The sequence below is a fragment of the Morchella sextelata genome (assembly GCF_020137385.1).
Source record: "Morchella sextelata strain SCLS chromosome Unknown scls_12, whole genome shotgun sequence".
Lineage (NCBI taxonomy): Eukaryota > Fungi > Ascomycota > Pezizomycetes > Pezizales > Morchellaceae > Morchella > Morchella sextelata.
The window spans coordinates 137727-151549 of NW_025408627.1; the positions used below are offsets into that span (position 1 = coordinate 137727).

Sequence of the window (13823 nt, forward strand, 5' to 3'; positions counted from 1 at the left end):
CAAGAGTGAAATGGAAAGTTTTTTACTCCCCCGCGTCCAACTATTACGTATCCTCTTACTTTGTAACGTGTCCTGCTGACAGTATATTTTCACCTTCATCTGCTAAGAAATATCATTGTTCAGTATTCGAGTGATAGTTCATGATCAATATATCTTTGCTGATTCATTCGTTAGCATCCGCTTGACACTCCCTTAATGTTTTTCTTTTTTTTCCTTTTCAGACGTAATGGAGTTATACTTGTGAGAGTATTAACCCGTGAGATATATTATCGGTAGTTCCATAGATATATCTCGAGAGCAACGATATTGGATTTATCTCTATGAAGCCCCGATACACAAAGCTCACGCCCACGTATACGAATATACACTTGGACAAATTAAAACAGTTCACCCGAGACAATGTGACGAGGTGACAACTGTTTTGAAATCTTTCGACGATATGAAGCCCCACATGCATAAGAGGCGAATATACGAAGTCCATAGTTATATTTCCGATCTGGCCTGGGACAAAAAACAGCTAAGCCCAGACCGATCCAGACTATATATCAAACCCTGGGGACAGTCCAGCCCCACAAAATCCTGGCCAGAGCAGGTTCATGTATGCTGGTCTACCAAATGCTCCCGCCACGGGTTAGAATCGGGAGCCTTTATTTTCCAGTGAGACAAATGTGGGTGATAAAACACCGGGCGATTGATTACAGGAGAGTTCTTCTCAGCTTTACTGTTAGTGTTAGAAAAGTATAAACGAACGAGAGCCAAAGCGTATGTACTATCTTCTCTCTCATCCCTTGCGCGCCAGGGCCCCAAAGTACATCCCCGCCCACAACCTACTTTATATCTAGTGAGCCTTTCAACCCGCGGAAAAAACATATCATCACCCCAAATACCGGGCGTGAGCTCGCGCATTATTCCAGCTCCGGTATCCCCCAGAAATCTAGAAACATAGCCGATGCTACTGGAATGGTTAGCCCCCCCCTCACGCTACCCAATTCCAATCCCCCGGGGTTTTAACTCAAGTATTCCATTTACGCTCCGATATTCCGCGGTAATGACGAGAGGGGATTCCTCGGCAGGCAGGGACCAAAGGATGACTCATCGAATGAACGTTCCTACCCGTTGAGAGGGACGACCGTGATCTGCATACGGGTACCGGAATGCGGGGAATACAGGAAGGCCGAGGAACTAACAGCAATCCCTGAGCTCCATCCGTGCCCGGCTTTAGCAACATCTTCATGAGGGGCAAAAAGGCTTTAACTGAGGTTACTATTTTTTGGTGGCAAATTCGGATTGCCTGCAGGTTCAGGATCTGGGGAACGCACAGAAGGAACTCTTCAGAACTGTTGTTTTTGGGGGTCCCACTCTTAGTAGTTCAGAGGTCTTCCTTCTCTGCGTTTCCCAAATCTCGAACTTGCAGACAATCCGAATTTGCCAGCTAAAAAACAGTAGAAGTCTACTAACGATGCTGCCTGGAATTCCGGTCACATGTAGGCCAAATAATGCGTAGGTGAGAGTAGAAACTGGTAAGGCCTTTCCTACTCTCTAGATGTATCCCCATATGACCGAAATTCCAGTCGGCATCGTTAGCCTAATGCGAGGCTATGGACATGCGATGAATATAATTTAAATATTATGAAATTCCATATCTCTGGTCGTATATATTACTATGGCCTTGGCAACGAACATTGCCAATAGATATTACCAAGAAACTGTTCCTTGAACGAAAAAGTAGGGTGCACATCGCAGACAAGCCCTATTATCCGCAGGACTTTATTGATAAGTAAGGCCGATTTTGCGGGGGCGATATTAAGCTTTTGAAACTGTCCAAGGCTGCCAGGATATAAGCGAGTGATGTCGAGTGATCTGAAATAATAAATGTCTGACAGGATTCTCTTGATATTTATGTCGCGCCGTCCTCTACCATTTATACCTATCCCGCGTGCGTCTATATTTTGTCGTAAGATACGGTTAAGTAGGAAGGCCAATCCCCGCCTTTGAGTAGAAAGGACCTATGAAGAAGAATTTATACTAATCCTTAATAGGCTCGTGCTTGTCTCGCGCCGCGCGGAAAATAATTTCGAGATGACTGCCCCCACGGAGGTTCGGTTTCATTGATTCGAACCTGTTATCCCGAGGCGAGACTGTGAGCCGGATCGTCTCATGGTGAACATAGCTTGTGGGTAACACAATATGAAAACCGCACTTAGATTGAAAAGTGCGGTTCTAAGCCTCCACATCCTCAATCCTGGCCCAATATGCAATTGAGATAATTAGAGTGCGGGCGGTTCCAAAATTTTTGTGGACTATTCGGTCCCAATTATAGTATTCGTTTATAGAATGGATAGAAGGCTACTGTTGACGTCCGGAAGCCTACTCCAGGCCAACATTGTAGTTCGAAGGGAGCCAAAATCTGCTGTTTGGTTATTATTCGATGCATCAGCTAGATGTGCGGATAACTAGTATTGTCGACGAAGTGTGTTAATGGAGATGGCCTCAATTGAATATCCCTATCGCTTCTGCTGTCTATTAGGGGCAAGAGCACCTAAATTGTTGATTTGGAGTTTCAATATTTATCCGCCAGAACTTAAGGCTTTCACGGCTGAAACAGCCGAGGAGAGCATGGTCGGAAATGATACAGGGCCTTGGGGCTATGTTCCATTCCATTTAACCTTCTCCTGTACCTCAATTGAAGGACAAGCTTTTTCCAGCGGGAAATTGACGTCAAAATGCTTAGTTACTCACGTGTCGCTAGATGCGTCTAATCTAGCACCGACGCGAAAGGTAGACCCTAGAATTGTTGTCAAAATTAGAACCCTAGATAACCATCTCATCTGCAGACTGATGGAAAAATAAAATGGGTGATAACCACGTACCGTACCAGAGTCGGCAACGAAATTTTATATAGGATCCAAGCAGGAAGTTCATCACACCGATTCTTACGCCACCGGCCACCCCGTACTAGAGTAGAGTAGAGTGGGGTCGAGTGATAATCCATGGTTACACATCTGCTTAGTAATCTACCCCTCTCGAAAGCATAGCCCCAAATGTTGAAACTATAGAACACCCGGTCGCCACATACATAAAACTGGGACAAGATTACCATGGGCTAGCAAAAAAAAAAAAAAAAAGTTCCTAGGCACTGCCCCCCAAGGTTTCCGATTTAAACACCTGCCGTACTAATACCTAATTCTTAGTGGGAACTCCTAATAAAGGAGGCGAGAAACCTATGAATAGCGATAATGGTATGCATATTTCGGAAGCCGGGTCATGCAGTAATAAAGTCGAATCGTCTTGACCCTGAGACAGGGTCATCGTTGCAAGGTGATAAACTATTCAGGGGGTAAGGATCTGGATGAGGGTATTGTAACCTACATATATATACCAGTAGAGAACACCGAGCTGGATATTCGCAGAACTAGCAAGAATACCCCTAGAAGAACGAACAAAGTTAACCAAACAAAATGGAAAGAATACATGTCGTTGATCTCTCATCCACCAGCCTTACCGGTGGTGCTCCGGTACTCACAAACTATACGGCTTTCCCACTCGAGGACAACCCGTATCCAGATAACCCTAGCATTAGGGTCGAAAGGTAAAACCCTGACTCGCTTCCCTTTATGTCCATACATCCGTCCGGGGCACGAAGCTACTTGACACGGTTTATGGTCAGTACTAACAACTTCCAGTCCGCCTCTCGAAGTCTATGTCGGGACTTCCCGCATCCACTTCACAGTCCCCCGAAACCCACTCATCAAACATAGCGCCTACTGGCGTCACCACCTCACTCCACAAATTCTCTCTCAGCCCGCAATAACACTAACTCTCCCGCACGACCATCCGGGTACTTTTGATCTCGTCCTTCAGTTTCTCCAACGCAGCACCTACAGCGTTCCTCCGGAGTCACAGTCACAGTCGCCGGCTATATTTATTCACGTGGCCGTATATCTCTTTGCGCACAAGTATCATATGCCACTACTGTCAACACACGCCTTGCAGCGGATTTACAGACTGCTGGTGTCATATCATAGTGCACGGTATAGCGCGTTTGCAGAGAGGCTAGAGCTACCAGAGAGAGTAGAGCTGGTGAGAATGGTGTATGCTGGAACAGAGGGTTTTCCAGAGGATCCGTTGCGGGCGCTTGTCTTGAAAGACTTTGCAAGAAGGTGGGAGGAGTGGAAGGTTTGCGGGGGTGTTGAGGGAGTGTGGGGAATCGGCGGGTTCGTGAAGGATTTGATGGGCTGTTTAGGGAATGGGAGAGATGAGTTAGAGGTGCCGGGGAGTGTGAGAATGAGTGCGAGGGGAGGACCAGGTGACGGAGGTGTGTAGGCGGAGCAGCCGTGTGTTATCTGTTGTTCTGTAGGCGTCTTATGGTTTGGTTATGATTGGGTATCTTTCTTTTTTCTGTGGGCGTTCTTATTAGCAATCTTGTACATCCGTTTTTAAGCTTAACATATATTTCATAGTCCTACATATAGATATAGACGCATAGATGAAGATGAGAGATGAGGCATAGTTTATCAATTTTATGCCATGAATATCCCCAGTCCAGCAATGTACTGTAGCAATTGACCAAGTTTCTCGTACTATAGCTATAGGTAAGTATGTCCCCACACAGTCACTAAGATCAAAGCGTTTAGGCGCCAGAATGGAAGAAAGAAATTTGAACTGATAATCCGTAAACCTATCAGATTATATCTCAGTTAGCCTCTCTTTCGGAGAAAAGACGTTAGGCTAGAGCACATACACATACCGGCATGACAGGTGGAAGTTGCTGCTGGGCATGAAAAGAGAATTCTATATCGAGGAGCCGGAGGGATCCTGATCAGATGCATGTTTGCCTAGCTGTCAGAGACTACCACTTGAATCCATGGTCTCATGCTGACTCTATTCACTTCATGAATAGAGGAGATAGAGTCGATGCGATCTTGATGAACGGAAATGGCAGTAACAAAGAACCGACGACGTGGTGATGCGGGAAACAAAGGAAGTGTAGTTGACAGTCTGCCTTTGTTGCGGCTGGGTAACTACATGTATAAATGAACACAGCCGAGTGACCACCTATGTCCCAGGCCAGATCTGCAGCTCCCGTGCCCAGCCGGCGAATCGAAGACCTACATACGTCGTAAGATAAGCATCCCGAGTATCTGTGTCACGGCTGGAAGTCTCCGTACCTTCTCTTCCCCACAATCTTTTTTACCCCACTTCCCCACTTCCCGGTCACTCTGTTATAAACCCTCGCGTCTTCGCCGTCGATCCCCCTCCTTCTTTACTATGTAGTTAGCTGAGCTTCCAACTCGATAAATCGTGCTGATGGACGCAATCTTTTACAGGATTCATGTTCTCCCCCGCCTCCCCTACGGTGTTGCCCGATGGACGAAATGCGACCTTTATACCACCAATTCTTGCGAGCCGCTGCAGATGATGCGATTGTTGTTCACATCGGGAAGTTGTCCAGATTGAAGTGCTTCTACGAATGACTCATATAGTGCATCTACGCCTAACGCTTTAATTCCACAATTAATAACGGGCTGAAAACCGTATCTGCGGTATTAAACACGGGCTGAAATGCACTGTCATTACCTAAACGCTGTATCAAAAGAAGTGCTTAAAAAATAAAAATTACGATCTGCGGATGGACCCCGTAAGTAACCACTCCACTCATCTTTTTCTTTTTTTTTTTTTTTTTTTGCTATCCTATGACACGAGTTTTTTTCTATCTCAGGGAACACTGAACAGCTTCACTGCAGAATTGGGTCCTTTACTCTCACTATTGACACTCCACACAACACGACAAAAGAGGAAAACATAAAAAGACACCATAATGTTCTCTAGAGCTCGTACCCAAACAGCAAAAAAAAAAAAAAAAAGAAGCAAAAAACCGAATAAAGGATTATGATCACTCAACCGCGTACTCTATCACCACCCGGAACCACCATTTCCAGTCCGAATGGCCTGTATGAGTGCATACAATTTTTATTCCGTGTCCGGATGGGATACGAGGGAATCTTTCTAGAATACCGGTTCGAGTTGGGACGAGAATAAGTCGTGAAAATTTTGACGACGTTAACGAAGGCAGCTGTCCTTTTTGGACGAATTTGTGGCAAGGTACCGTAGTACATTAGGCCAGGCTACATAAAACGATACGGCACAAAAGCAAAATCAAACATGAACAGAGACACCCACTAAGAAAAATGACAGTTGCCTGGGGTTTTTCATTCAATGCAGGCTATTATGCAGGCTCTTGTAAGGCAACAATACTCACCTGCGGAACTTCAGAAAAGGGCAAAAAGTATACCAGCTTCAACTGAATGAAGCCCCACGCGGGGGTCGAACCCGCAACCTTGAGATTCCGCTTAAGAGTCTCACGCTCTACCGATTGAGCTAGCGAGGCATGGTGACCGGCGGCCGTTGTACGTATTTCAGGATGCGCGGGTTGTGGAGAGAAAATTTGTTGCCCAGGATGTTGCGACAGGGGTTGTCGCTGATTACAAACAAACATGTCAAACATCCTGGTTGTGAGGGACGCGGAGCACTGCCAAAGAGCACTGCACTGTAGAGCATTGTAGAGCAGGTATCTGACGATATTTTGCAGCGGTGATCCAAGATTCAATGTGTGTACTCTATTTACACACACAAACCGAGTCGTTTACCCAAAAACCACATCCAGAACCCTTTCGCCCCAAACTCAAGGTAATCAATCAATCAATCCCTCCCTGGCCGTGCGCGCGCACAGTCAAATTAACCCCGGATTGCCCCAGAACGGCCAGCTCAGACAGCGCTGCTCGCACGAGCACACGCCGTTTTTCCTGATCACACCATATTTCTCGCCGCTAACCCCCGATTACTAACCCCCGCAACAATCACAGACACAGACACAGACGATCACTCGAGGTTTGCGGGGGCGGCTCGGAGACGTCGGCGCGGATTAACGTTATCACGCTAGGTTGTTTCTTTGGGGCCGGCCGGGGGCGGAGGGGAGGGTTTGTTATCAAGGCATCGGCGGTGCCAAGAATAGATAGAAATGTAGAGGAGCCTTAGCCTGTAGAATCTAGATAGAGAGGACCCTGGTAGCGGACAAACAAGGGATAGGTTGGGGAGCGGCAATGCGGGAGGGTCCCTTTGCAATTGTATCTTTTCCTTCTCACGCCGCAAGCATTGCAATTTGGCGACGCTACTTGCGCGCCGTATATTGGGCGTCGTGTACCTCGAGAACAGGAAGGAGAGAAGTATCGAATTGCAAGCTGTCCTAAAGGCGTGAAAGTGGGGTGCATGACAGGCGACTGTTGTATGTGCACTACTCTACATGTACTCGTAATTTTTTGGCGTTTCCGGACTAGACTAGGTCTGCATGCCACCAAAATATGATTGTTATGCACGATTTTCGCCCATATGCAGACCCAGTTCAGTCCGGAAACGTCAAAAAATTACGAGTATGTACTTTACCTGCTCTACATACGTGCAATCCGCATTCGCACAATCTCGCCGCGGCAGAACGACAGATGCTCCCCATATTGAGGTGTATTCGTCTGAGCGATCGACAAACCCTTTTATAACCACCACGTTTCCCTCTCTCTACTCTACAGTCGCACCTCGCTATGTCGTAAGCGCGTGTCCGAATGTCAACCCGTACGAGATAGCAAATATACGAGATAGCAAATATACGAGATAGCAAATATACGAGATAGCAAATATACGAGATAGCAAATAAATATTTTGGCTGAGGTAATACATATACATATAAATCTACAATGTAGGGTGCAAGTGTCGGATAACATTGTTCACTAACCTATCCGAGATGCCTCCCAAGCGTCAGAATTTCACCGGTTTGACTCCGATTCAAAAATATGAGCTTTGCAAGCTACGGGAAAGGCATCCAAAGATGAAATTGTCGGAATTTGCACTGCTTGCCGATTGCCCAAAAAGAAGCGATGGGAGCCCACTAGCACTCTCTAGTCTTTCGGACCATTTGAAGGATTGGAAGAAGCGTGCAAACGCCGGTCCACCTGATGGTACGAAACAACTGATATTATTGTATCTATCTATATGACTAATAATTATTCTGGTAGGTCCAAATGCGAAAAAACAGAAACTGCGAGCTGCAAATTTTCCAATTTTAGAGCATTTTTTGAGCCTTTGGATAGACGCAGCCGAGTCTCAGCGTGTCCCGGTTACCGACGATGTAATCCGCTCCCAAACGAAGATAATTCAGAGCCAATTGGTACAAGCTGCAGTAAACGAAAACTACGAAAACTTTGAGCTATCATCGGGTTGGCTAGCCAATTTCAAAACACGGTTCAACATCGGTAGATTAAAAAATTATGGTGATGCACCAACGATCGATGAATCCATGCTACCTATTTGGAGACGCCAAATAGCAGAGCAGCTGGCACCGTTTGCTGAAAATGATCGTTATAATTGTGATGAGAGTGGATTAGTCTACAATAAACAGCCTAAAACATCGAATGTGCATAAAGAGAAGGGCAAACTTATTGCGGTAGGAGGAAAGGATGATAAGCTTCGGATTTCAACTTTTCATATTGTTAATTCAACTGGAACGGATAAGAGAAAGCTATGGGTGGTTGGTCGTGCCATGGAGCCTCACGCATTCAAAAGAAACCGAATCAATACTGGAAACCTACCAGTTATCTATCGCAGCAATAAGAAAGCATGGATGATTACCAGCTTATGGTTCGAATTCCTGCGCAATTTGAATGTAGAGATGCGAATTGAAAGACGACATATTGCATTGGTAACCGACAACTGTCCTACCCACCCCGATCCAGCAAATCCACCACTCAATTGGACTGGACCTACTCCACCAGAGTTGACAAACGTAACTCTAGTATTCCTTCCACCCAATACAACATCTATTTTACAGCCCCTCGATCAAGGTATTATCAGATCATTCAAAGCAGCATATCGTCGGAGATATGCAGATAATATGGTTCAGCACTTCAATCTACACGCCATACGACCAGACAAAATTGATATACTACAGGCAATATATCTGATGTCCGATGCATGGGATTCAGTAACGAAGGAAACGGTCATCCGTTGCTGGAAGAAGGCAAATATCTGCGGAGAGAATGACTTGAATGGGCCTGACAACTGCCAAAACATGAATCCCAACATCGAACAAGATTTTGAAGATCACCATCAACACTTCATTGCTCGAGAGAGAAATTACTGTCATATCGCAATGCGGGAAATCTTTGAACATCCTTCAATTCAACGACCCGATCCTGATTTCCCACCTGCCTTCGAAGAATTTTTCAATTACGATGAAGATAATGAAGAACCATTGCCAAATGATGAACTGAAATTCCCTGATGCGGCCGTGATTGTTCAAAGAGGAATTGCAGAAGGTATTCTCTTGAAAAACCCTGATGAGCTCGACAGATTCCTATCAGCGGAGAATACAAGTCAGTTGGACGATGGAAGCATATCAGACTCCGAATCATCAGTTACAACAGCAGCCGTACCTCAACCACTTCCAATTATAACAATTGACGGTGCAATTCATTATGCCAATGAGCTCACTCGGTATCTTCAATCGATGAAGATCACTGAACTTTACACACCGAGTGGTAAAGAGTTATCTGTATCAGAATTATCAACCAAAACCGTTGAGCTCCGCAATGCACTCTTCAGGCACAAAGCTACCTCTAACACCCGGCAAACCTCAATCAATAACTTCTTCAAACCGGCTCTTCTTGTTGTTCCAGGGTCATCAGTTATCAATTCAGATTATATTAATTTGCACTACCCAATGGAGCCGAGTGACTACATAGATGAAAGACAGAGTAACTGTGTCCCAACAGTTTGGAGGTCCAGCAGCGGAGGAGAAGGTAGTAGCGAACTGGAGAACATGTACCGTAGACTTCTAGAATGATTGTCTCTGTATGTAGATGAGCACAGTAGATGGACAAGAACGGATGAAAAATTTGGATTCCTCGTAAAATTTCACCCTATATAACACCTAATAGCCTACGGATTTTATTTGTAGAAGCTGCGCAATGTCAGTAAACCTCGTACTTCGTAGCAGCAGCAACAGGTGTGCAGTACCAGTAACCCTCCAACACCCTCGTGAGGTAGCAAAGATCTTATCCATCTCTTCGCCTGTTCCAGTACCTCCATCTAGTGGAAAATAATCTGTATGTGCAGTTAACATAAGCCAACGGAAGCTGGGGTGCTGTTGATCACCTTTCAGACAATAGTCCGACAGGGACTGATAAGGGTAGAAGCTGTTCCCTATAATAGGTTAAGTTATTAACAATTCCGAGATAGCAAATATAATTTGTATAGAGACCGGGGGTACCTGTTCTTGATTTCCCATACGATCCGAAAAACAGCCAAAATCCGAGATAGCAAACGACTTTTGGTGGAGACAGGACGTTGCCGGCGGATCGTTACGAGACAGCAAGGGATCCGACATAGCAGGATACGACATAGCGAGGTGCGACTGTACTCACTAGCAATTAGTCGTCGACAAAGTGAGCAGGTGGATGGTGGAGTGGAAGGAACGGATAGCCGCATGGCGTTATTCAGCCGGCAGATCATGGCCTGTCTCCCCGCGAGTGTGATTGTGATGTGGTTGAGCATTCGTCTGACTGAAGGAAGACTACGGCGGCGCGATCGATAACACGTTTCCTTTCACTTGTGTAATATGTATAATGGGGGGATTGATTGTGATTGTGTGTGTGTAATTGAATGCGAAATCAGTTAATTCAGTGGATTTGCAGCACGCAGCGAATTTAAGGCACGACGGCTTGCAAATGCCATGTCGCGTAACAGTGGCTGATTTGCTTGAGTAACCTGAGCTTATGTAAGTGCATTTAGACGTTGGGTCGTGGCAGCAGAGGTGAAGAAGCAGGAGGGACACGGGCCAGATAAACATTGAGCTGTGGAAACGTTGATAGGTCGGATGACGGCTGGCATGATACCCAGCCAGTGACCTGGTCTGGTCTCTCGGGCTCTTCCAATGGCTTCATGTCATCCAATATCAAAAGTGCAGAGGCATCAACATAACACCCACAGGCACCCACCACCCACCACCCCATGCACCGAGATATGCACATGCACGATAACCATGCACCTCCAACCCCCGGAAACCAAAAGCAAAACCAAACTGCACCTCTGCGAGTGCTCTTTTATGACGCGGAACCCCACCTCTCGCACTCACCGCAACCTCTCACCTCACCTCACCTCACCTCCTCTCCTACACATTCCCTATCCTCCCCCCTCCCTCAATTCCTCCCCCAATTCCTCCCAATTCCTCACGAAGAAACTCTTGACTGAGTTTTCTGCCCAGCATAGCTAGCTGCCCTTTTTCATCCTGTTTCCCGGACAGACGTACCTGCTCTCGGACCTTGATCCAGAATACGGTCGGTCGGTTGGAACGAGCACGTGCGCGACGCCTCGTTAATCTCCGCTTTGCTTTGCTTGAGGACTGAGTTGGGACACCTCTTTTCTTGCTTTTGCACCGCTTTGGATCTTTGTTGTGCATTGGGTCTTGGATCAATCCTGGGTGGGGGGTGGGTGGGACTTTTTTTACTCCTTTCTATTTTCTATTCTATTCTACTTTCTGGGGGGACGGATTGGCCCTTTCTCCTTCCTTCTCTTTCTTGCACAGCAAACGAAAAGAGTCGGTAGTTTGTTTGGGTTTTTTTTTTCTTCTGTCCTTCCTTTGGGTGTGAATTGTCGGTCGTTATCGTTTTGGAGTTTTTGTTTGTTTGCTGCGTGGTGGATAGTTTAGTATCAGTGGTTTATCTGGTTTAGTGGTTTTTGCCCGTCTATCGTTAATATCAGCGCCCTACTTACTAGCTATACAACTACAACCTACACACTCCCGAGGGCGCTCTCTACAGCTCATCTGTCTATCAAATACCACACCCAGCTCACCATGTTCAAATCGCACCCATGGGTAGTCAAAACCCTCTCCTACGCCCTGGTCCCGCTCAACCTCGCCCTCCTCACGCTCATCATCCTGATCACGCACGCCTACATCCACCCGACAACCTCCGCCCCATCCTACTACCTCCGCTCCCACGGCCAGCACACCTTCACCATCCTCACCATCTGCACCATCACCGGCAGCGCACTAATAGGCATCCTCAACGCCCTCGTCATCCACCACCACATCACCTCGCGCCCCCGCCGCTACGACTCCTTCAAGCGCACGCTCACCATCCACCTCCCGCGCCTCCGCCTGCGCACGCACTACATCGTCGCCGCCCTGCTCCTCGCCGTCTCCGCCGCATATCTGCTCATCGCGGCACTCGCGTTCCGCGAGCCGTTCCAGAAAATGGCGTGGGCGGGCGCGTGCAGCGGGTATGCGCTCATGGCGGAGGTGGAGGTACTGCCGGGGTGGTACGACGGCGGGAACGGCAGCGTGTTTGGCGCGAGTAGTCGCGTGCGGTACTGGAAGGATGGGGAGGAGGTGGGGGTCATGGAGCTGGTGCGGCATTATAGGATGGAGCCCGGGTTTAATCTGTACCGCAAGGGCGCGCCGGAGAGGGAGCGGTTTGATACGTTGGCCGGGTGGGGCATGCTGGATATGAGGTTGGTGGTGGGCGAGGGGGCGGGTCGGTATTGGGGGGGTGGGAATGGGACGGGGAATGGCACGGTGGGGAGTGGGGGGAATGGGACGGTGGCGGCGAGGGGGAGGGTGGGCGAGGTGAAGCTGGATTTGAAGACGTCGACGTAGGTAACGAGCGTTTCTTTGGTTTTGGCTTTTGGCTTTTGGTCTTGGTTGGCGGTGTGCGCGGGGGTAATGATTAGGGGGCCGGTTTTTTGGTGGGGCGCTATTCCGAGGCGGGCGGTTAGTGCGGGGGGCTAGTACGGATTTGGGGGATCAGTTGGCATCTGATAAGATAGCGGGTTTATCGGTGCAATTGATCTTCCGGATGAGTACAGGTCAAAGAAGCCCAAATAGTAGCTTAGTAGGGCCCTTGGCATCGAGAGAGCTAGCTTTATTTCCAGGGATTTGATTGGCGGGAAATGATCAAATCACCGGAAACAGAGCCAGCTCAATCCGCACAAAGCGCCCACCGAGATTTATTAAGACCCCGCAATTAGCCACTGTATGGCTCTAATCCCCCTACATATCCCAATAATTAGATTAAGAACTCTGAGCTAGAATCTCACCAGCTCACAAGAAACCCCTACTAACATCTACTCCCCCCCCGCACAGCTACGACGCAACCTACACAAACACCACGCACCCGCACCTCCGCGGCAGCTACGACATCCTCCCCAAGAACCTCACCTTCCCGGGCCTACACCTGCTGCACGCCCAGCCCGGCGAGGAATGGCGCTTCACGGACCACGTGTGTCTGCCCCCGCGCATATCACTGGGCGATCCCGACCGCCAGACGAAGGAGGACATCCATGGCGAGTTGAGCGACGACTGTACTAAGTACCGGTGAGTCTTTCTTTGTCCCTCGTGGTGGTAGTAATGGTAGTGGATGGTTGTGGGTGGCTGTGCTGACGAATGATGGGTGGATGTAGGCTGTGTGCGCTGAAACGCGCATATCCAAACAGCGAGAAGCGAGCGGACGGGAGCAAGGAGCTAGCGGGTGGGGAGGGCGAGGGGTGGCAGGAGTGGTGGGCGTGGGTGGAGGATGTGTGGCCGATTGTGACGGGTGTTGTGGCCTGGGAGGTGGAGAAGTATTCGGCTTGTTGTGTACGGAACGAGTAAAAAGTGGTAGTAATAATAATAATGTGGTGGTGGTTGGTGTCTTTTTTTTTTTTTTTTTTTTTTTTTTGTTTGGGGTTTAGCGGATACCCTGGCCGGAGCAAAATAAATGGTTTGTTTCCTGCGCTTT

General features: G+C 47.7%; 3 protein-coding genes across 3 annotated transcripts; all 3 read left to right on the plus strand.

Moving 5' to 3' along the window:
- Nucleotides 1–3458: 3458 nt before the first annotated feature.
- Nucleotides 3459–4323, plus strand: H6S33_001942 (uncharacterized protein; the record flags this gene model as incomplete). Its single annotated transcript, XM_044833675.1, has 2 exons — nt 3459–3589; nt 3684–4323. 2 exons carry the CDS (start codon nt 3459–3461, stop codon nt 4321–4323), a joined length of 771 nt encoding a protein of 256 aa, XP_044693085.1.
- Nucleotides 4324–7792: 3469 nt separating this feature from the next.
- Nucleotides 7793–9889, plus strand: H6S33_001943 (uncharacterized protein; the record flags this gene model as incomplete). The annotated part of the gene is made up of 2 exons (XM_044833686.1): nt 7793–8006; nt 8064–9889. The coding sequence occupies 2 exons, from the start codon at nt 7793–7795 to the stop codon at nt 9887–9889; spliced, it is 2040 nt and encodes a 679-aa protein (XP_044693086.1).
- A 2010-nt stretch (nt 9890–11899) lies between these two features.
- H6S33_001944 (uncharacterized protein) lies at nt 11900–13696 on the plus strand (the record flags this gene model as incomplete). The annotated part of the gene is made up of 3 exons (XM_044833697.1): nt 11900–12699; nt 13190–13420; nt 13507–13696. The coding sequence occupies 3 exons, from the start codon at nt 11900–11902 to the stop codon at nt 13694–13696; spliced, it is 1221 nt and encodes a 406-aa protein (XP_044693087.1).
- Between the last annotated feature and the right edge of the window lie 127 nt (nt 13697–13823).